We start from the raw sequence: 23671 nt of genomic DNA, 5'->3' as shown, positions 1-23671 counted from the left end.
ATTACACAGGTAGTGGTAGGTAGCTGCACTTACATTTCACTTTGAAAAATTTCCAAGTGCTACATTAAAGGCTGCTTCTCCGTTTCAGTTAATTATTTACATTGTTTGGCATTTCTTTTAGTTTTTTGTTTTTAGTGCTCATGAAGAACTTGCTTCATTATCAAGTCTCTTCATATCCATTTCTTACAAATTTTGTGCTTTAATACTTGTCTTATAAAATTTCCCAGGGTTGAGAGACCAAAGAAAGAGGTTGGTAATCCAGCATTATACATTCATTAAGGAGGGTTACATATAAGGTGTGTCTTGGGCTGCATCAAGAAGACATGGATACCCTCCCTGACACATGGCAGGCACTAAGGGGTTATATAGGACAGGGCGGGATGGATAGGGTTACTGGGCATGACCTACTCCTGATAAGGAGAAAATGCTTTACATGTTTGCCTGGGCTGGGGTACAGACACGTTCCAAGAGGCAGCACATTTGGGGTGTAGGGGAGAGAGGTTAGCAGTCCCTAAAGGAATTTATGAGAAGTAATCTTCTGACTAGAGGATCCAGCATCAGTCACCTCAGGGAACAGTTTCCCCTCAACAGTACTGGTTTGCTTTTATCATGAAAGTTGTTTTCAAAATGATTAATGGCCTCTCTTTTTAGAATAATAGTTCTTATTGTGATACTCATTTGTCCATTTTTATTTATTTCCCTTTTTAAAGTTATATACTTTTAATATCCACTTTAAAAAATATCTTTTACTATGAATAATAATTTCAAAAATTTTAGTTATAAGTCATTTGAATAAACCCTAATGTGCTATAAATTTATTGCTCTTTTTATTCTATAGTTTGGTTCTTTGTGTTTTATAGGTGTTGGTGTGTTAAACAATTTATTATATGCTGTAGGGGGTCATGATGGCCCTTTAGTACGAAAAAGTGTGGAAGTGTATGATCCCACCACCAATACATGGAGACAGGTTGCAGATATGAACATGTGCAGAAGAAATGCAGGTATCTGTCTAGTTCACATTTGTAAAATATATATGAATTACATTTACAGATGGATAGTATCCCTATGTGTTTCCATTGTTCTCTTATTGATCTGGGTTTTCTAATGGACTAGGTCTTTAAAGGCAGAATTTTATGTAATAATCCATACGGAATGCTTCGTATAGGATCTGCAACATAGCAGGTTGTTGTGACACGCCAGTTAACTTACAGTTTGTCCTAGTGGCTATTTTTGGTGATGAATGTAGAGACTAAATTAGAAGAAGAGCCCTCTTTACTTGACATTGATTCACTCATTCTCACCACAAACATTTTTGAGTGCCTACCATGTATCACGTACTACAAAATCCAGTTCTTAGGAAATTTAGTCCAGTTGAGTAAATATTTATACCAGATTAAAAAGCTAGTATTTATCTGAATCTGGAGGGAAGCCCAAAGAAGCTAACCCTAATCTAATACAGTTCGGGATTTCTATGAAGTGGAAAAGCTAAAACAACAAATAATTTTAAGAAAACTGAGGTCTTCCAGATTAGGAAACTAACTCCTTGTAAAGAAAATCCATGGAAGAGAAATAGAAATAGATTCAGGAAAGCCAGTCTTTTAGGAAATGCTCTTCTTCTTTAAAATGCCATTATCTTTATACCATTTCCCATAATCCAAAATATGTCCCTAATGAATCTCAAACTCACTGTATACCATTGGATGATGTTGCAAGATGCATGCTCCACACCCTCCAAAATGCTCTTAATATCTCAATTTAAATGTGATTAGTGTGGGAAACTAAAAAATGGGACTGCAAGGACTGTCTACAACAGTGAACTTGCACCTCATTCGATCATTTGTATTTGGTAATGTCCTAGAAACCTCTCTCACAGATCTGGGCCATAGGTAGAATGAGTGCTTGATCCCAATATATAGGTATTAAGTTAGAAAAATCAGAGTAATATGTGCACATGCCTTCCCTAGATTAGTACATATATTGCAATTAGAATTTCATTACTATTTTCCTGAAGATTGGAATAATATTATTATTTTCGTCTACTCATGTTGTATTTTCAAATCAAAATAAGCTCATTTCTGCTAGCCAGAAGAATAAGGACATACTATGTAGAGCAATCATTGCCCTGCTCTTGCTTTTCAAATATTTGAACTAGTTTAAAATGGAATGAATTTACTTCCTATCAATAGACTAGTTTAGTAACACAATTTAGTGTTAGTACAGAACATTCACTCCATTTGCACTTCTAAATGCTGTATATATAAGTAGAGTTGGCTCATTATTTTGTTAATATAAAAATCTGTAAACATCTATTAATTATACCAGTAAAACTATTTATGGAACTACAAACACCAGTGTGTGAGCATTCTTCTGGATTTTTTGATGCCCTTTAGTACTAGTTCATAATGGCTTTGAATCTTGTTTATAATTATTAAATAAAATTCCTGCACAGGGGGTGAGGGAGTGTGTCCCTCAGCCCAGCTTGCACCCTCTCCAATCTGGGACCCCTTGAGGGATGTCCGACAGCCCGTTTAGGTCCAATCAATAGGATTGCTGGGGACACCAAAGCCTCCTGCTCAATCAGTAGGATTGCCAGGGAAACCCAAGCCTCATGCTTGATCAATAGGATCTGGCCTAAACGGGCAGTCGGACATCCCTCTCACAATCCAGGCTGGCTCCCAACTGCTCGCCTGCCTGCCTTCCTGATTGCCCCCAACCGCTTCTGCCTGCCAGGCTGTTCACCCTCTAACCACTTCCCTGCCAGCCTGATTGATGCCCAACTGCTCCCCTGTCAGCCCGATTGCCCCTAACTTCCCTCCCCTGCTGGCCTGGTCACCCCTAACTGCCCTCCCCTGCAGGCTTGATAACCCCCAACTGCCCCCCTTTGCAGACTTGGTCCCTCCCATGCTGTCCATCTTGTGTTGGTTATCTTGTGTCCACATGGGTGCAGCCATCTTATGTGTTGGAGTAATGGTCAGTTTGCAAATTACTCTTATATTAGATAAGATAGAAGCCTGGTGCACAGGTGGGGGCCAGCTGGTTTGCCCTGAAGAGTGTCCTGGATCAGGGTGGGGGTTCCCTTGGGGCATGGGGTGGCCTGGGCGAGGGACCTGTGGTGGTTTGCAGGCCAGCTACCCAGCAACCCAAGAGGAGGCACTGGTATCTGGGATTTATTTATCTTCTATAATTGAAACTTTGTAACCTTGAACAGAGGCTAGGGCAGGCCAGGGCTGCGGAAAGCTTGCTTTCTCCATCGCCGGGGAAACCCAAGCTTCCTGTTCGCTCCCAGTCCTCAGCCATCTTGGTTAGGTTAATTTGCATAGTAGATCCTGATTGGCTGGTGGGTGTGGCTTGTGGGTACAGCAGAGGTATGGTCAATTTGCATATTACTTTTTTATTAGATAGGATGGAAATAAATGTCTTTATCTTTTAACTCAGCAGTTGTTTTGTAAAAATTTATATTAATAAAATAGTTGCACAAGGATGAATAAAAGTATGCAAGAGAGATCTTTATTCATTGCAACATCATTGATAAGAGCAAAAAAGAAAACTAGGAATAACTTAATATTCATTAGTAAATATTTTTGATGTCCATCAAAGACAATTAATAAAATTATGGTATTATCATACATGGAGTACTAAGCAATCACTTAAAATTATGGAGATCTGTATTTATTAACATGGGCAGATGTCTAAGGTATATTATTTGGAGGAAATAGGTGAATAATAAAGTAGCATGTGTATTATCAGCTACTTTGGGATTTAACACAAGTGTTTAACACAAGTGAGTATTTATGCATAGAAAACAGTTGGTAAGAGTAGAGATCACAATTTCATGGTCATTATTCTAAGCAGTATAGGATTAGAGGTGATCTTTTTTTCTTTATACTTTTTGAAATGTTTTGAATTCTTGCAAAAAAATAACCTATGAGTTATCTAATAATAATGAAATAAATAATATTGCTCTCCCTTTTTAAAGGAGATAGTTAACCAGTGAGTATAATAATTAAAATTTAGAATCATTTTTATCTTCTACTAAAACATAGGATAGCAAAAAAAAAAAAAATGTATGAACACTTTGAATGGTTATAAAGTCAGTACTTATTAACATACAGTTCATTTTCAAAATTTGAAAGAATCCACAGATATGAATAATATTTTTGTCAATTCCTATTTTCAAACTGATGACCATTCTGGTCCAGGCACTGCTGATAATACGAAGCAATGGAGTAGCAAACATCAAGGATTGTTTTGTTCGGTATTTGTATGCCCTCAAATTAATCAACTGTTGCTGGTTTTATACCATAAACTTTATCTTCTATATATCCCCATAAAAAAGTCTAGTGGATAAATTTTATTTGTTCAAAGCTTAGTCTGGCTTCTCCCATTATTTCAAATCAGTTAAACATGAAAAGGAGTGAAAATTGAGTTATCAGATATTAAAGTGTGTATACATCCTTTGTCCCCCAAAAATGTCTACACACTTTGAATAATTATAAAGGCAGTGTTAGTACTTCAACTGCATTTTCAAACTTCCTGTAGCATTTTAGGATGAATTTCCTTTGTTCAAAGCTTAGTCTAGATGAAAAGAAAAAAATATCAATTGAGCCATCAGCTATTAAAGTGTGTATACATCTTTTTTGAGATACCCTTTATAGTTTTTCCTTAGGTTTCCCTAACAAGTTGACTTTGAGTTACTAAACTTATTTGACCTTATTTTTTTTTTTCCTTTTTAATCATAAAATGTGGGTTAACATTGTTTCTAACCTATAAGTAAGATTATTGTGAAGATAAATAAAGTAATGTAAAAATAAAGCAGCTAGCCCTCGCCAGTTTGGCACAGTAGATAGATCATTGGCCTATGGACTGAAGGGTCCCAGGTTTGACCTGGTCAAGGGCATGTGCCTGGGTTGTGGGCTTAATCCCCAGTAGGAGGCGTGCAGGAGGCAGCCAACCAATGATTCTCATCATTGATGTTTCTATCTCTCTCTTTCCCTTCCTATCTGAAATCAATAAAAATTAAAAAACAAACACAAAAACATAAAAAAGAGACAAAAGAAACATCAAATCTGAATTTAAAAAAATTAAAAATAAAGTAGTTATTGCATTAGATTCTCCCATATAAAAACAGTTCCTTCCCTCTTTGCCATCTTCTTTTCTTGCCTCCTTTAAGAAAGTATCTCTGAATCACCTCACCAAATGTACAGGGATATTCATATTCATCTAAGTTTTTAAATAATTGCTTTTTTTCTCTAATTTTTTTAAAGGCGTTTGTGCTGTTAATGGTCTGTTATATGTAGTTGGAGGGGATGATGGCTCCTGTAACTTGGCATCCGTAGAATATTATAACCCAACAACTGATAAATGGACAGTTGTGTCATCTTGTATGAGCACAGGGAGAAGTTATGCAGGTAATAATTGTCTGCTTTTCTTATTGTCTTCTATTACAACATAGGAAATTACACCATTATGATTTTTATATGAAAAATTTTTACTGTTATAAGAAGAAGTCTTTTCTCAAACTATATTTTATTTCTTGTTCTTAAAACAATATTGGGTGTGTATTTTCTAAAATAAAGCAGTGGTGTTTTTTTTTTTAATCATTTTACAATCCTTTGTATTTGAAATTATAAATCTTTCCATTGCAGGATCATATACCAAAACTTAGCATGGCTAATATATGTATGCAGTGGAGTGGAATTCACTATGTAGCGAGGCTTTCATTACTCAGATACACAAGAAATTTGCCCCCTCCCACATCCGCCTGGCAGGGCTTGTGTGATAGTATTATACTGAGGCTATAATAATTTTTCTTATTTTAGAATAGCACTGGTTGAATTATAAAATATAATTTTGGTCCATGCTCTTAGTAAGAGAAATGGTAATTCTCTTTATTAAATATAATGATGAGCCTTCAAAACTGTATGTTACATATCAATTACTCTGATGATAGGAATTTATATCACTTTAAATATTAGCATATTTTAATAACATGCTAATATTGATCCAGTTGTGGAGAAAAAAGAAGTTTATACTAATTAACCATCATTATTGTTTATGTATCATCCAAAACAACATCTAAAAGAACTATATACAATAGGATTCCAGAATAACATGGCTGAAAATTAGAGAAACAAATTTTAAGTTTCATTGATATATAATTGACATAGGAAAAATAGCATATATTTAAGCATACAGTTTTATTAGTTTTGACATATGTATATACCCATGAAAACAATACCATAGTCAAAATAATGAAAATAAGTATTAATCACCCCTGAAAATTTCTTTGTGCCCTTTGGGTGTTAGGTGAATTTTAGTATTTCCTGAGTAAAATTATTTTTCCTTCTTTGTAACTGCAAAGAGCAAAAGAATAATCTGGGTTAAATAGTCTGACGTTTTGGTCTATAAACAGATTTCACTGCAATTTAAATTAAAATGATAGTACTTTTGAAACAGCGTGATTTGTTCAGATCCTGTTGCTTGAGTAATAAAATAAAGAATTCATTGTTTTCTCAGATATATAGAATGCTGCCTGTAACTTCTGTTTTATTTCTTCACTTCTTTGCTTAGGAGTCACAGTTATTGATAAACCGTTATGAGCCCAAGGACATTTTTGGCATATTTATACATGAGAAACAGACTTGAACAAGTATTTCTGAAGTGACTTGAGAATCCAGCACTTCTCCACTTGTAGCTGCACTTTAAGTCTCCGCAGAAAATAAGATCAGCTGCCTTTAGAGGCCTCAGATTCCGAAGATTATTTTTGGTAGAAGCACCGTGTAGGCTTTATCTGCAATGAGCAGCAGCTGACTGAATTTTAATAAAAAATCTGGACTACAGTACTTACTCTTCAGTCTTTAGACAACAGTTGCTTTCATAAAGACTAATATCAACCTTGAACGACTATGGATAATTTTGTGAAGGAGGACAAAAGAATATGTGTTGTAAAATTTTTTCTTTATTCTTTCTCCTGAAAATGTGTATACACAGGAACTGAAAATCTTTGGACTGGTATTAAATTCTATGTAAGTATACAAACTAGTTGAGGGATAAAACTGTTTGCTTTTATAAAATTCTTTGATTACATGAGTATAATAAATGGTGTGCATATAACTGTGTGTGTATATGCTTTCCTTTAAATATGTTTGAAAAGATGTTTGAAACTTGATTATACTATTTATAATTGGCACAGTACTTTGAATTATGCCAGTACTACATTGTAAAACAGAGTTGTATTTTTTGATATTTAACAATGCTTAACACTTTAAAATGCCACTTCTGAGGAATGAACATGGTGTAACACACTTGAATATGTGTGATGCCAAACTTTTTAAAAATAAATGTAAATTATGCTTATTTATTATTTCCTTCCTTTGGTTTAATCTTGGTCATGTTTTCAGTGTGTATTTTTAATTTTTTTCTTAAAGTAACACTTTGGCATGATCATTACTGCAGGTTTTTGATGAATATAATGAATGTATGGAATTCAATTGAATTTGCATGGTCTTAAGAATTTTTCCTGTGTGTATAAATTTAGCTGCTATTAACAGAAGAGAGAACTTTCTGTGAGTAGCTATGTGTGCTGATCAGATGAAATTTTTCTGAGGTCTTCAATTAATCTCACTTTAAAACTGACCAAAACATGTCTTTCTGGAATTACCTTTGAATAAAAGTTTGTATATTATTTGTTTTACATTGTCCTTTTTAAAAAAAATCTATTTAGTTAGATTTTAAGAAAGTTGCCTGTTCAGTTTCTCTGTTCTTTTGTAAAATTTGCATTTTCTAACTTCACAAAGCAATACTTTTTATTTGTTGCCAAAGTAACCTCTTAGGCAAGTCTGTTAAATCAATAACTGAAGTCACTGAAAATTGTTCTCCAAGAAAAAAGTTTCCTCAACTATCAAGAAGTCTCCCAAGGACTGGAGATATTTTAAGTTTTTATATTCCTCTGTCCCTCAAATGGGTAAAGATATCTTTACAAGGTAAAGATAACACAAATAGTGTTGCACCAAAAAAATCAAAGAAAAAATATATACTCTAAAGAAACTAATTTGGATATAAAATAAAAGGAATTAAGGAAACGGGAGTTGGGGAGCGGGGTGGACAGGTGAGGTGCTAGACACAAGAGGGGGAGAGAAGAAAGGGAGGACAAGGGGTGAGGGGATATGGCGGCTGTTCCTCAGGAGAGGAATTTAAAAGGTTAGCATGAGCTTGTTGCCAGAACAGTTGGGAGGAAAGATTTATAACTGATATAATGTCTGTTTAATATAGAGTATTCACATTTAAGCATAGAACCATATTTATTTTTTAATTCATTTTATATAACAACAAAAATTGCATATCTCACAATTCTGGAAGCAGAGGATTTCAAGATCAAGGCATCAGCAGATTCAGTGTCTAGTGAGAACCCACTTCCTGGTTCATAGACCGTCTTTTTGCTGTGTCTTCCCCTGTTACGGGGTCTCTATGTGGTCAATTTCATAAGAGCACTAATCCCATCATAAGGACTCTGAGTCCCTCCAGACCTCATCACCTCCAAAAGGCCCCAGTGCCTCATACCATTACTTTGGGGATTATGTCTCCCTCAAATTCCTATGTTGAATTTGGGGGCAACATAAGCATACTGTCTGGCCATTGTAGAGATGTTTGGAGGAGGAAAGGATGAGCACTTCACAGAACATATTCTAACCCCTAAAAGGATTTAATACAACTGTTTCCAAAGCTCCCCTCATCTTGAACCACACCTAAACAGTCTGATCTAGATCCTGGTACAAAAGATGAGAATGCGAAAACCCTCCCCTCTGCTAATGACCTGAGAGACCACAAGAAGTAACCTGTTGATCAATTGCTTCAGAAATTAGCACTCTAATATCAAGTATGCCAAGATTCAAATCTTCATTTTTCACATACAAATTTCAGCAGCACTTGGCCTGGTCAGCTTGCCCAGTGGTTAAGAGTGTTGGCCTGCAGACCAAAGGGTTGTGATTGGATTCAAGGGCGCATATCTTGGTTGTGATTTTGATCCCCAGCCCTGGTTGGGGTGCTTCGGCAGGCAACCAATCCATGGGTGTGTGTTTCCCTCCTCCCCCTCCACTGTATTTGAAAATCAATGGAAAAAAAATGCTCTGTGGTGAGGATTAAAAAACAAAACACAAATTCAATAGGTCATTTAATGTAATTGAGGATACACACCACACACAGCTTTTAAAACAGGTTTATTTTCTCCTTATAAAACTAATAGATAGCATGAGCACCCAAGTATTTATCATCTAAATTGATGAGTTATGAGGCTTATTTTACTAGGTAAAAGGATAGCATAATCCTACAGAGTGATAATGCTAATAATCCTGCCTTCCTGAGGACAGTGCCCGCAAGAGCTGGAGCCATCCCAAGTTGCTATGGTGACGCCTCCTCCCGGCTCGCACGTAGTGGTATCGGCACTCCCTCCTCCCCTCTACCCCACCTCCAGGCGCGCTGCGGCGCCAATCACTGGCTGGGCGTGTGAGTCTCACTATCCTCACTCCATCCGCGGAGCCAATGGCTGGGGCCGCCAGTGATTCGCTAGCTCGAATCGCACGATGCCGGCAGCCCTACAGGCCAATCACAGAACCGAGGAGGCGGGACGGGAGCCCTCTCCAGCCAATCACAACGGAAACAGCCGCTTCCCACTCCCTCACCCGGGGAGGCGGGTTCCGGCCTGGGCCCCAGCACCTGCTTGAATACGGCGGCGAGCGGCCGTCTTCCTGCGTGCGAGCGAGCATCCCGGTGAGGGGGCCGGAAGAGAGGCTCGGAGGTGAGGAAGGGGGACTGTCGGGGGGTCCGGCGCCCTGAACGCTGCGGGGTTGAGGGGAGCGAGGTCGGGCATGTGGATGCGCGCTCGGGGCCGGGTGGTGCGCACCCTTCCCCAAGGGGAGGGCGGCGAGGGGCCGGAGGAAACGCGGGGATGAACCTGGGCTGAGGCTTAAGAGTTTACGGCGGCCCGGAGCCTGGATGCATTAGGCGGTGGATACGGCACAGGATGGGGGTTTTTACGGAACTGCAAGCGATGCCGGGGAGGTTAGATCCGCTCTGTGGGTGCGGGCGCTGGGGGCGCCGGGCCGGGAAGGCGTCCCGGAGGAGGTGCTGATGGAGCGGCGGGGGTGGGCGAGGAGGCCATAGCGGGTGAGGGGCTGCCGGGCCCGTGGGCAGAGAGGAAGGTGAAGCAGCAGGAGCCAGGAGAAGGCAGACGTCCTGGAATTTTTAGGTGCAGGTAGGTGAGAAGGAGACCTGAAGAGCGGGCAGGCCCGGCGGGGCCGTGTTTGGTTTGTGTTCATAGCTGAAGGCCTTGGTCTCTGACTCCTTAGGGGAGGCACTTTTTTGGAACTTTTAAGTGTTGTGAGAAGGTTGACTCTCCTGTTTCGATAGATGCTGGCAGGTGCCCTAGAAGTCGGGTTTAAAAGGGCAAGCCGAAGGCATGGGAAGGCCAAGGGAGGAACCAGGTGCAATCTGGGTTGAGAAGCTGAAAAACTTCGAGGTTTCTCAAAGAATCCACAAGGAACTACATTTATTTATTTATTTTTTTTTCTGAGGACCTAGTTAGTCTGCACAGAGGAGGTTTCCAGTCCTTCCGGTTGTCCAAGGAGGAGAAAAAGCAAAAGGAAATTCACGATTTCCCTTCCTCTTTGTTTCCTTTCTGCATTTTGCTCTTGTTCCGTTGACAGCAGTTTGCCCGTTTTCCGCTCTTGTGTATGGAGAGTCACTCCGGAATGGGAGTTAAACCAGGCGTCCCTGTGTTGAGTGAGAGAGTTTGCAGACTTTTACCTGGTTCGCAGGGATAGGAAAGACTCACAGCACTCTGTCAGATGACAAAATTAACACTCCTAGGTGTTAAAGGAAGTAGGGAGTATCTGCTGAACTTTTGGCTATGTTGAGTTTGGCTATGTGCCTCTGAACCGCCTCCTTGGCGCTGGCCTGGATGAATAGAACCTGGAGTTTCGGGGAGATGGCTGGAAATAGAGATTTTTGGATATTAGGAGATTTTAAAAACAGGAAATAGTTAAGAATACTAGAAAAAGGAGTAAGGAAAGCATCATTGGAAGCTTTCCAGCCTCGATGCTGGAGTCTTCCTTTCTTAAATTAAAAGCTAAACCACAAACATACTAAGTCAGAAAGTGCTGTATTCTTTCTCAGTCCTGGTTTAGTCTTTGGGAGTTCCCTCTAATCTGAACATCCTCTTATTCCTTCTCCTCTTTCCCCCTCCTTCCCCCCCCCCCCCCCCCCCCCACACACACACACATACACACTCTTCACCCAACTTGACTCTCTTTTAATCTGGTTTCCTCCCATCATGCTCCAGGTCCAGATTAGATAGTATAGTTTTTCTCTGGAAACTCTTTCTGGTCCTCCGTGTTCTCATAGCACTCTGTGTTTCTAACCCTTTATTGTTCTTATCACATACTTTTATGATAGTCTGGTGAATTCCTTACTAGGTTTTCTGTTTGTGAAGTCAGGTGAGAGCTCAGTGGCTGCAGCTGGTAGCACAAATTCAGCCGGAGTGGATACATGGGAATCCAAGAACCAAGGAAGGAGAGAAGTACCAAATCTTCAGGTGGTTAAATAAGATTAACTCGAAGAAATGTATGCTGGATGTGGTGGCTAGAAGGCCCTTAGTGATTTTAATAAGAGTAAGTTCAGTGTGGTGATGAGACTAGAAAGCTGACTGTAGTTGCCGGAGAGTAAATGGGAAGTGGGAAAAGGAAGACAGCCTGTATAGAATACTCTCCCAGGAGACTTGGGTAAACTGTAGGAATTATTCTCCTCTTACTATAATATTTATTGTGTGCATTATTATGTATGATTAAAGTATAGCTTAATGGCTGAGAGCATAAGCTTCTCTCCACTTAGCATTTTTGTAACTTGGGAAAGTTGCATGACATTTCTGAACCTGAGTTTTTCACTTAGAAAATGGGAATAATAAAAGTACCTAGTTTTATTATTCATGCGTTAAGGATTAAAGTCTTTAATATGTAGAGGACATGTAGCACACTTAGAATACGGTTCCTGGCACATAGAACATGCTCAATAACTGGTAGCTTCTTAGCATTGCTGTGTGTCAGGTCCTGTGCTAAGTGCTTCACATGCATTCTTTCTTGAACTCATTGGAAGAAATGTTGTTATTCTTTTCCCCCTTTTCAGCTTTCTTGAGGTGTAATTGACAGATAAAATTATAAGATATTTTAAGTGTACATTGTGGTGATTTGACAAAAGATCCCCTCTATCTAGTTACTATTGTTCTTTATATTTTGCAGATGATAAAACAGGCTCAGAGAAATTACATAACTTGCTCAAAGTCACACAGCTAGTGACTGTATGAAAACAGGATTGGAATTACTTTTATTTTGCAATCTATGATAGAATATCTTTGAAGAGATCTTGACATGATTTAGGAGCTAGATTGCAAATAGTTGAGCAAGTTGTGTGGGTGAGAGTTAAGCAGTCAGAGGCTAATTGAATTCTTTAAGGAAGAAGTTGATAGGTTAGTTCATAGGAAGAGAAATGGGACATTGGCTTGGGGAAAGTAATAGAGGTTAGAAAAGCTTTCCTCAAGAAGACTTGAATATGTTTTTAAACTTGAAGGTGGATAGACTCCATGAAGAGGGAAAGACAAAAGATGAGAAAGGTAAATGAGCGATGGGTGAGTCCTTGATGAGGTCACCTAACACAGGCCTAGTCAGTAGGAGAAGGGTGAGTGACTTAAGAGAAATTTTGAGCTTGGCATGCACAGGGTGTAACACAATAGTCTCCATGGTATAAGTCATTTGAGAATTAGTCAGAAAAAAGAATAAGGATGCAAAGTGAAGTCAGACCTGAAGAAGTGGGCTAAGCTTCCTGTATCAAGAGTAGGATAAGAGGTAAGTTGGGGTGAGGGAGCATTTTAAACACTAATAAGAGTGCTTCTGAGGTTTCAAATATTTATTGGTCTGTCCATCATTACTCATAAATCAGGAATAGCAGTGAGCATTTTTAAAAGCGTGATATTCTTCATAAGTTTCCCTATTTTTTTATTTGGTAACTTATTAAGCTTATTTATTTTATAAGTAAACATGCTCCTGAAAAAAACTGTAAGAAGGTATAAAATTTCCTTCCTTTCCTTCTTAGCAACCCCTCATTGTGTGTGCATAATAGGGCTTGCACATACACACCTAATACCTATTAATCCCTTTTCCTAAAGATCGCTTCTCTAAATTGTTCCCTGGAATCCTTCCATTCATTTTCTATATTTGTGTGTGTATGTCTCTGTATGTATATATATACACATGAAAGTACATAGATAAAATACATATATGTTTTTACAAAAACATAAGTGGGGCTCTTGCTATACATATTGTGCAACTTGCTATTTCACTTATTCTTTTTTTAAAAAAAAAATAGTTTTTATTGATTTTAGGGAGAGAGAAACATCGATTGGCTGCCTCCCACATACACACCCATACCAGGATGGAGCCTGCAACTTGGCATGTGCCCTGACTGGGAATCAAATCAGTGGCCTTTTTTTTTTTTTTTTTTTTTAATTAAATTATTATCTGTGTACATATCTTACCATTTCCCCCCCTCCCATACATACCAATCCCTCCCCAGAGTTTTGTGTCCATTGGTTGTACTTAAATGCATGTATACAAGTCCTTCGGTTCATCTCTTATCTCCCCCAGATCTCCCTACCCTCCCCACTGTAATTTGACAGTCTGCTTGTTGCTTTACTGTCTCTATATCTATCTTTTGGTTCATCAGTTTATAATGTTCTTTATTATCCATAAATGAGTGAGGTCATGTGGTGTTTCTCTTTCATTGACTGGCTTATTTCACTCAGCATGATGTTCTCCAATTCCATCCAGGTTGCTGCAAATGATGAGAATTCCTTCTTTTTTATGGCAGCATAGTATTCCATTGTGTAGATGTACCATAGTTTTTTGATCCAATCATCTGCTGACGGGCACCTAGGCTGTTTCCAAATCCTAGCTATTGTAGATTGTGCTGCTATAAACATAGGGGTGCATATATCCTTTCTGATTGGTGTTTCTAGTTTCTTGGGATATAATCCTAGGAGTGGGATTACTGGGTCAAATGGAAGTTCCATTTTCAGTTTTTTGAGGAAACTCCATACTGTTCTCCACAGTGGTTGCACCAGTCTGCATTCCCACCAGTAGTGCACGAGGGTTCCTTTTTCTCCGCAACCTCTCCAACACTTGTCATTTGTTGATTTGTTGATGTTGGCCATTCTGACAGGTGTGAGATGGTACCGCATTGTACCAGTGGCCTTTTGCTGTATGGGATAATGCTTAACCAACTGAGCCACTTTGGCCAATGCTTAACACTGAATCTTAGATATCTTTCTATGTAGAACATAAAGTTCTTTCTTTTAAGTGGCTTTATAATGCTCTATGGAAGGACTTAGAATTTATTAACTTATTTCTTATTGGTGGACTTGTTTTTATTTTGTTACTTTTCTCTTTGTTTTTGCTATTACAGTCAGCACTTCCTTCAGCCTTAGTGTACCAGTCTTTGTACATTTGAGTGAGAAGCTTGCTGGGTCAAAGGGTATTTTCATTTTGAATTGTGATAGATACTGTGATTTTTTTTTTCTCTCTCCCACTCTATCACCAATGTGTAATGATGCCTGTTTCTTCAAATTATTATCCTCACCAGTACTGGGTACTGAGCCCTATTTAACGTAAAGATTTTTGTTTTAGGGTACATTTCCTTATTTGAGTCCAGTTGAACTGCTTGTTTGTTTAGTGAGCATTTGCATTTGCTCTTCTCTGAACCAGTGTCAATGGCCTTTGACTTCCTTATAGCCCTTTGTCATAGGTGGTAGAGACATTTTTCGAATATGTCATTTGATCTTTGACTTTATTTATAATTAGAGGCCCGACGCATGAAATCATGCAAGAGTAGTCCTTCCCGCCCCGCCGGCACCGGCTCCCTCCAGCTCCAGCAGGTGCCTGGGACCCAGGCTTCCCTCCAGCCCTGGCTTCATCCAGAGGGTCCTCTGGTCTAAGTAGCATATTACACTTTTATTATTATAGGTTATCTTTTCTTCCTCAATCAAAAATAAATAATTTTTGGGTAGTCATAGTTGGCATGCTTTTTCTTTATAGGTTCTTTTGGTGTTAAGTGACACTTTTAAACTCCCCACTGAAATGACAAGTTTTTCCATGGGGACCATACTGACAAGCCTCTTTAAGGGTAACTTGAAATTTGTTATCCACTGTTGTTCTCTTTGATCCTACTCTGGAAAGTTAACATGTGGCTTTTAAAGCAGTATCTACAAATGGAGGTGGTGATGACATCCAGTAAACTTTTTTTAACTACATGTTTAGGACCTGAGAAATTAGTGCTAGTGATTGTTATTTTTAAAATTATTTGAAGATGTACCGTATTTTGAAAACTACTTTCTTAGAATTGTTTAATTTGCTTATTTACTTATGTACTTATTTATATTTACAGAATTAAAAGGCCGTGTGCAGAGATTTGAAAAATGGCAACAAATGAAAGTGTCAGCATCTTTAGTTCAGCATCCTTGGCTGTGGAGTACGTAGATTCACTTTTACCCGAGAATCCTCTACAAGAACCATTTAAGAATGCTTGGAACTATATGTTGGACAATTACACAAAGTTCCAGATCGCAACATGGGGATCCCTGATAGTTCACGAGGCCATTTATTTCTTGTTCTGTTTACCTGCGTTTTTGTTTCAATTTATACCTTACATGAAGAAGTACAAAATTCAAAAGGTGAGTACGATGGACTTGCCATGGAATATTATCATTAGTGTTGAATATTTTTAAAGAAATTGCAACTTTATTTTGAAGTTAATAGAAGTATAATTAAGCCACATATGAAATTTAAAATTTTCTATTGTACTACATGGAAAGGTAAAAAGAAATAGGAAAATTAATTTTAAAATAATGTGTTACAGTAAATCTAAACTATTATTATTTCAACAAATAATCAGCATTAAAAAGTACTTCATGAGTTGATAGCTCCCAGGAAATAATCTGGACCAGTTTATTAGAGAAAGGGTTTATCAGTACTGGGTGAACCCATGATAGTTTCTAATGCTTACTGTTTACTTTTCTAAAAAATCATGCCAGGCCCTGGCCAGGTAGTTCATTTGGGTTAGAGCATCGTCCCAATATGCCAAGAGGGTTTGATCTCAGATCAGAGCACCTACAGAAAGCAACATGTATGCCTAAATAAGTGGGGGGGGAAATCACTGTTTCTCAAAAAAAAAAAAAAAAAGCATGACAAATTATTTTTAAGGGCACACATAGCCTTGATAAAGAATAGATACTGGTATGCTGAGAGTGTTTGTTTATCTGTCGAGACAAATTTGCATTCACTGAGTCTGTGTGGGTTGGCTGTAGGTGCACACATTGTCTCTCATGGTCTCAGTTTCATTGCCTCTCCCAGTGAGTCTCACTTTAAGCCAACACTGGTATTGATCTTCTCTGGGGATAAGTACACGGGGTCAGGTGCCTGTGGACTCCAAGCCGAAGGACAGAACAACAAAAGTAAAAGAGGGAGGGACTAAAAAGGAATGTGGCCCAAGAGAGAGTATCCTGTTTCCCCAAATTGAGGACACAGAAGTTCCAAAATGCTTTTTATAAAATATCCTGCCTTGAAAGGGAGTATTCAGTTTGGACGTCTTAAGTTTGTTCTTATGGGTGTTGACTCAGGCTGCCCTGTATCACCCATTGCTGTGTTCATATAGCTGATTCATTATATCCTGGTATAGTTGAATCTTTGGTCAGAGTTGTTAACCTTTTCAAAGAGAGGAAAACCTTTTCCGGTCATTGTTTTATGATTGGTTTGAAAGTAAAATATGGCCAAAGAAAGGATAAGCAATCATAAGTAGTTGGTTACTGGTAGTTACTTATAAAAAGATTAAAAGGCTGGATAGTGTGGCCTCAAGTCTGTCCTCAGTATTTCTTCCTTTAAGTTTTACAACCAAAAAACTTTGAGCTTTTATGATACTAAAACAAATTGAAATGGTAAATCAGTACAAGTTCTCACAATATGCCAGGATTTTAAAACAAGTTAAAAAAATCACTGCAAGTTATTTACAGGTTTATGAATTTTGAAGACAGATACCCTAAACTTACAGGAAGAAGTTGCTATTGGTGATGAGACTTTCTGCTTTCAAAGAGAATAGTGTGACAGTTAATGTACATGTGTGCTAATGATGGGGGAATTTTATAAACAGGTAATAAAGTATACCTTGTAGGATCTATTTCTTTTTACGAAGTCACACATTTTAATAATTCTCTAGGAATTTTCCTCATGGACACACACACACACACACACACACACACACTAGTGGCCCAATGCACAAAATTCATGCACGGAGGGTGCAGGGGAGAGGTGTCTCTCAGGCCAGCGTGCACCCTCTCCAATCTGGAACCCCCCCCCTCCCCCCCAGGGCATGTACAACCCTAAACCAACAGTTGGACATCCCTCTCGCAATCCAGGACTACTGACTTCTAACCACTCACCTGCCTGATTGCCCCCAACTGCCCCACCCTGCCAATCAGCTCACCCCCCTTCCCTCCCTCCCTCCCCCCCACTGCTGTGCCTGCTGGCCTGCTCACCCCCAACTGTCCCACCCTGCTGGCCAGTTTGCCCCCAGCTGCCCCCCTGTTAAACGTGGTTTCTATGGGAAACAGTGCCATTGTAGGCCCAATCTGGAATCTCCCATTTATTTTGTCCCCAATCACAGACTGAAAGTTTGGAGGAGTAGAGTGATAATGTTCAAAATAGAAATAGATAATTATAAATGATCTTATTTAATTTCCTCATTTTATTGTTAATAAAACTGGCTTATGGCTGGTAGGTGATGGCTCTGAGATTAGAGATCACCCAACTCTCTGGATTTCTAGATTGCTTCTCAATTTAATGCTTTTCCTTTTTCTTCTTCTTTTTTTTTTCTTTTTTTTTTTTCCTTTTTTGGTCAAGAAAGATAACTTAAAGAATTTCAAGAACAGAACTGGAGACCTAAATTTTATTTAGTCTCAGTTCCTATATTATTCTGGGCAAGGTAGTGAACCTCTTTTGGCTTTTCCTTAACAATATTTCCCACACTTGAGATATTGTGGTTCAATTGAAAAAAATTCCATCCGCAGCTTTCTGAATTTTTAAGTAAGGACATTTAAAACAAAGTAGTAACTATTAGCATCGCCTTTTTATAAAATCTAAAACAATTTTTCTTTGTAAGTGTAGCCCGTTAAATTAAATAAATTTTGTTTTCTAAAATAAGAGTTGCTAGATAAGTAAGTATTCTGATGAGATTTAAATGAACATTTTACTACATTGATCTCACTCATTTTGACTTTAATCTTGGAACTTCTGTGGGAAGTTACTCTCCATTGGAAACCACTGGACACAGCTCAGAGTTTATAATGCTGTTATTGTATACAAACAAAAATGCACTAATTTCTGGGAATGAATACTGCCAAATGTCTGGAAGCATCATTTTGCCTGTGTAACAATGGCTTTCAATGTTGCTAATACAATTGCTTCAATAGTTGGAAGACCCAACCGTAATCTTTGCATAACACATTTCTTCTCTGACATTTCTGATATGAGAAGTGAATGGTCTTTGGGCAGGGAAGGGTTATTCATCCTTCGATGCTTCTTAGGTTTGAGATCTTATGTTCATTATTCATGGGTTTGTTTATTCACAACTTTTTCACCTAAATCGGTGATGGTAGTTGTCAAGAATTTAGAGGGGAGGATGTTGTGATTCCTGGGCTTTGGTTGCTGTAACATAAGAACTCTAATATAGACTTCACAAAACAGAATTAAGGTCTCATTAACCATTAGAGAGAGAATTAGGAATTTACTTCTAGATACCAGGCTAACCTGCTGATAACAGACTAACACTAAATATTTGTGCTTTTTCTCCATAGGATAAACCAGAAACATGGGAAAACCAATGGAAATGCTTTAAAGTACTTCTCTTTAATCACTTTTGTATCCAGCTTCCTTTGATTTGTGGAACTTATTATTTTACAGAGTATTTCAACATTCCTTATGGGTGGGAAAGAATGCCAAGATGGTAAGTAGATATAAACAATACTTAACATGTAAAGGTTTGATTTGTTTGCTCAATCACAGTTTGCTGTCCAATTAAAATATCCTTAATGTTTATCTTTTTTTCTTTATTTGTTTAATGTTTGTTTGTTCTAAACTTTGGAAGTAAATAAAATGGAGAAAAGTAAATCATAGTAGAAGCTTAGCATATTACAATTGTTAGGTCTTTCTCTACTAATATTTTAGTGCAATACTTTATTTGAAGGTGCTTATACTAAGAAAAAAATCACATTTTAAATCTGAAGTGAATGAAAACATTGAGAATAGTTTGAGAGGTTTATAAAAAAATATGTTGCCCGGCCAGTGTGGCTCAGTGGTTGAGTGTCAAACATGAACCAGGATGTCACGGTTCAATTCCCAGTCAGGTTGTGGGCTTGATCCCCAGTGGGGGCATGCAGGAGGCAGCCTATCGTTGATTCTCTGGGTATGAATTTTGTTTCTTAATTAATTTTATGCCTGTGGTTTATTTTTATTTTTTTGAATGAGTTAGAATTGATATAGTGACCAGTCTGTTCTGTTCAACTCTTCTTCTGGGTAGTATAATATAGCTACCTTGTGTCTAAACACTTGAGAATTTATTTATCAATATATCCAATTAGGTCAAACTGTAAAGTAGGTATTTGGTTTTATGTATATCTCAAGCAGTAATCCCAAGTAAAAGTCTTCATACTCATACTCATGATAGTGTTTTCATCTTATAGGTATATGCTTTTGGCAAGATGCTTTGGTTGTGCGGTGATTGAAGATACCTGGCACTATTTCCTACACAGGCTCTTACACCACAAAAAAATATATAAGTATATTCATAAAGTTCATCATGAGTTTCAGGTATGTTAGGATTATATTTAATACTTTTTTTCAATTAGAGGCTAAAGGTCATGGTGTGCGCATGGGGTTAGAAAATCATACTTGACAAAGTGTTCCCCTTGATATTTCTAGTACCTACCTGGCACCATACATAAAACCGCTGCTGTAGAGCCTAAGACCATGGGAAAACACAGATATTTACATTACGATTCAGTAACAGTAGCAAAATTACAGTTATGAGATAGCAACGAAAATAATCTTATGGTTGAGGGTCACCACAACATGAGGAACTGTATTAAAGGGTCGAGGCATTAGAAAGGTTGAGAACCACTGTAATCTAAGGCCTTCAACTGGTTAGATGAAGGGTAACCTGATTTAAATGTTAGCCACATCTAAAAAATACCTTCACAGCAACATCCAGATTGATTGTCCAAGCAACTGGGCACTATAGCCAAGCTGATGTATAACATTAACCATCGCAGTATATTAAGGAATTGTTCTTTATTTTAGGCTCCATTTGGAATGGAAGCTGAATATGCACATCCCCTGGAAACCCTAATTCTTGGAACTGGGTTTTTCATTGGAATCGTGCTTTTATGTGATCATGTAATTCTTCTCTGGGCATGGGTGACCGTTCGTTTGATGGAAACTATTGATGTCCACAGGTGAGCTCTAGTTTCTGTTCTGGCATGAGGTATCATAAAATGTCTATTTTCATGGTCATAAGATTATATTTAAGCAGGCTAATAGATGTTAATCTTGTTAATATTGCTATTTTTTAAGAAAAAAAGAAACATAATCGTTGGTTAGATTTTTTTATATCCCTGTTGTGGTCATTTTTACAGGGAGAATAAGTTCTTTTGGTTAAATGAAATGAAATTTTGGTGGGTATTTCAAAGCTGCCCTTTAAAAGGGTCCCTGTTTATATTCTCAGCATAAATATGTTAGAATTCTTTTCCTCCTTCAACACCCTTCCAAGCCTGGGCAGTGCAGTCTTTTTCATGCTTGTCGATAAGAGAGCAAAGAGCTTTGAGTGTTGTGTCTGTGTGTATTTCTCCAGGGACCCATGAGGCTGTGCATCAGTTTGTGTGCTTATTGACCAATAGTATTTTTTCTTCTTTGAGGTACATTTTATGTTCTCTTCCTATTTTTTGTTATATGTCTTAAAACTTACTGGTTTGTGTAAGCTCTATTGGCTATATATGTTCTAAATATTTCTCTGCGTCTGTCATTTGAATTTTAACTTCTGATGATTCTTTTCTAGTTTTTAATTTTCCTGTAGTAAAATGAGTCATTTTTATGACTCTTGAGTTTCACACCTTGCTTAGGTCTTCCTGAAACACTGTTCAACTGAAACTACTTGTGTGTTGTTGTTTTTTAAGATTTGATTAAATACCATAATTCAGAATTAGCAATTCCTTTATCCTTCTGTAATGAATCTAAGCCTCTTATTTGAAAAAAAAAACACACACACAAAAAAAAACACATTGAATCATTTAGCCTTCACTGAATAAGAATATTTCTAGTCTCACTGCCTACCACTGATGAAATCACTACTTTTAATATTATTTCACCTTTTTTCTGTAGATTGGAAGATATTTTGTGGTACGTTATTTATACTTAATGCCTTTTAATATGCCTAATATTCTAATTTTTTGTTATTTTAAAATTATACATTCATTGCATTTTGACCTGGGACTTATTACTATACCGATAAAAGCAGAATATTAAATTCTAAGAATTATTTTTAAAACACTAAAATTAGCAAAGCAATGCTTCTAATTCTAGGCAGAGAATATTCTTCTGTAGATAAATTATGAGTGATGTCTCTTACATTCTTTCTTTCCTTTCATTGTTCTTTTCTCTCTTCCTCCCTCTCAACCTTCCAAAGAGAGAGAAAGAGATTGGGGTGATTTGGACTTCATGGTCATAAGATTATATTTAAGTAGGCTAATATGTCAGATTTCAGATATATATTAGGAAAAAGGAGGATACTCTATAAATGATATTCTTTTAAAATCACATGTGTCCCTCCAACTACAGAAAGCACACTCGTATTTTCATTAATTCTGGAACATTTAATTCCAGCTTGTCATTGACTAAAGTAAAAGATGTGATTCCCAGGTCCATCAAGCATAGATTTGATACTGATTTCATATAGTTTTCTCCTGAAGGCTATGGTAAGAAAGCTCCTCCTCTAAAACAGAAGAGAAAAAGAATTTATGAAAAATCTATTCATTACTACTATAATGTTTCTCTTTCATCTCCTGATAACAAAATTTCCATAGATTTTTTTTTTTTACATTTAAAAAAACTCCTTAGTGTGTTCTAGAATTTGCACTATTTTCTGTTGTTTGTGTCTTTTGTAAACATGTCAGAAATAAAGTGACCTAGGTAAGTGGAATGTTGTGTGACTTAATTAACAAACACGTGACTATCAATGGAAGTGCCAATTATTGCTTCATAATCTTTATTATTCCCATTGCAGTGGTTATGATATTCCTCTCAACCCTTTAAACCTCATCCCTTTCTATGCTGGCTCTCGGCATCATGACTTTCACCACATGAACTTCATTGGAAACTATGCTTCAACATTCACATGGTGGGACAGAATTTTTGGAACAGACTCTCAATTTGTTGCCTACACTGAAAAGATGAAGATTGGGAAAAAAACTGAATAAATATTTATGTGAATCTTCCTGAAGATATAGATCTTCCTGAATTAAAACTAGTAGCTAACATTGCTTCCGGGGAGCAGAAATAAACACGTGTCTTGGCCGCCGAGTGATTTTAAAAAGTAACAACCTTTATCTTCCTACTGGGAACTTTTTCTACTTTCCATTCCGGTTCTGTATGTGTAGGAATAAGTAAGGAAGTTATAAAGGCCATGTTGTTAACCTTACAACAAGGTTTTAAGTATCAGAAGTATTCATCTATGTCTTTTCCCCAGTAACACCATCGGCCTGAAGTGAAAATAGCTCTTTAAATCTTTTAAATATATAGAGACCACTTCAAAAACTATTAATAGTGGATGTTGGCCTTAAATTGAACTTGTGACATTTTCTAGAGTTTTCCTGAAGATCAAAATATCATAGGTTGAATGACATCAATTGATACATTTTGAATGAGGCTGCAAAATTAGGACTAGCCAGCACCAAGAACTTCCAGTCTCTCTGGAGCTGACCAGTTTGAGGTGATTTTCTTTCTTTCAGAAGGCCTTTAGGATTCCAATGTACTACTGGCCTCTGTAAATTAGGGTATTTCTGAATTGATGTATATGGAATATTTTCGTCTAAAAGTTTTCATGCTTCTTGGATATTTTTTCAAAAATGAAGCTTTATTTCTGCTCTTTACCCTTTAATTTTTGTAAATCAGGTTTTTATTACACTTAAAGCTGTATCTTGAAACTTTGTGAACTGACTTGTATTTGCACTTTGAGCTATTGAAATAAATGTCTGTTTTTTTGTCTGATTACCTGGTTTCCAGTTTTGAACATCAGCTGTGACTTCTTATTTTATTATAAGGAAAAGCACAGAGATCTTTAAATTATTGTTTTTGCAATAAAAGGAATGATTTTCTTTTTTGTAAGTGTTTTATTTGCTAAACTTTTCTTTACAGTTTCAATATGTATTTATCAGACAGTGTGTTGTGGGAAATTCCATTTACCTGTTTCAGTAGAGGGTATTAAAGCAGTTTTTTTCTGTACTTAGAAAATGTATGGAAGAATAGAGCTAAAC

General features: G+C 37.4%; 2 protein-coding genes across 5 annotated transcripts in view; both read left to right on the top strand.

Annotated features, from left to right (window-relative positions):
* Positions 1 to 7684, top strand: part of KLHL2 (kelch like family member 2) — a 77862-nt gene extending 70178 nt beyond the window's left edge. The window contains exons 13-15 of the mRNA XM_084883977.1: positions 861 to 1001; positions 5265 to 5408; positions 6571 to 7684. Coding sequence (XP_084740103.1) covers positions 861 to 1001; positions 5265 to 5408; positions 6571 to 6599 — 314 coding nt within the window. The 3' untranslated portion in view covers positions 6600 to 7684. The remainder of the gene's footprint in view (positions 1 to 860; positions 1002 to 5264; positions 5409 to 6570) is intronic.
* Positions 7685 to 9653: 1969 nt separating this feature from the next.
* MSMO1 (methylsterol monooxygenase 1) lies at positions 9654 to 23517 on the top strand. Of its 4 annotated transcripts, XM_084883293.1 has the most exons (7): positions 9700 to 9793; positions 14153 to 14262; positions 15484 to 15769; positions 18944 to 19092; positions 19829 to 19955; positions 20445 to 20599; positions 22423 to 23517. In XM_084883293.1, exons 3-7 carry the CDS (start codon positions 15515 to 15517, stop codon positions 22613 to 22615), a joined length of 879 nt encoding a protein of 292 aa, XP_084739419.1. In that variant the 5' UTR covers positions 9700 to 9793; positions 14153 to 14262; positions 15484 to 15514; the 3' UTR covers positions 22616 to 23517. The 4 variants fall into 4 exon arrangements, with proteins under 4 accessions (XP_084739418.1, XP_084739417.1, XP_084739419.1 ...); XM_084883292.1 differs by lacking the exon at positions 14153 to 14262 and having other exon boundaries at positions 9654 to 9785; XM_084883291.1 differs by lacking the exon at positions 14153 to 14262 and having other exon boundaries at positions 9663 to 9793.
* Positions 23518 to 23671: the final 154 nt, after the last annotated feature.

This window comes from Pipistrellus hanaki, assembly GCF_964339955.1.
Source record: "Pipistrellus hanaki genome assembly, chromosome: 5".
In the NCBI taxonomy this organism is placed as follows: domain Eukaryota; kingdom Metazoa; phylum Chordata; class Mammalia; order Chiroptera; family Vespertilionidae; genus Pipistrellus; species Pipistrellus hanaki.
This window is presented reverse-complemented; position numbering and strand designations above follow the sequence as displayed.

Bases quoted from the DNA above. Each gene is read 5' to 3' on its own strand.
- MSMO1 (XM_084883292.1), top strand. From the start codon at position 15,515: ATGGCAACAAATGAAAGTGTCAGCATCTTTAGTTCAGCATCCTTGGCT. The intron at 15,770-18,943 runs GTGAGTACGATG...TTTTCTCCATAG, and splicing joins AGAAGTACAAAATTCAAAAG to GATAAACCAGAAACATGGGA. The intron at 20,600-22,422 runs GTGAGCTCTAGT...TTCCCATTGCAG, and splicing joins GAAACTATTGATGTCCACAG to TGGTTATGATATTCCTCTCA.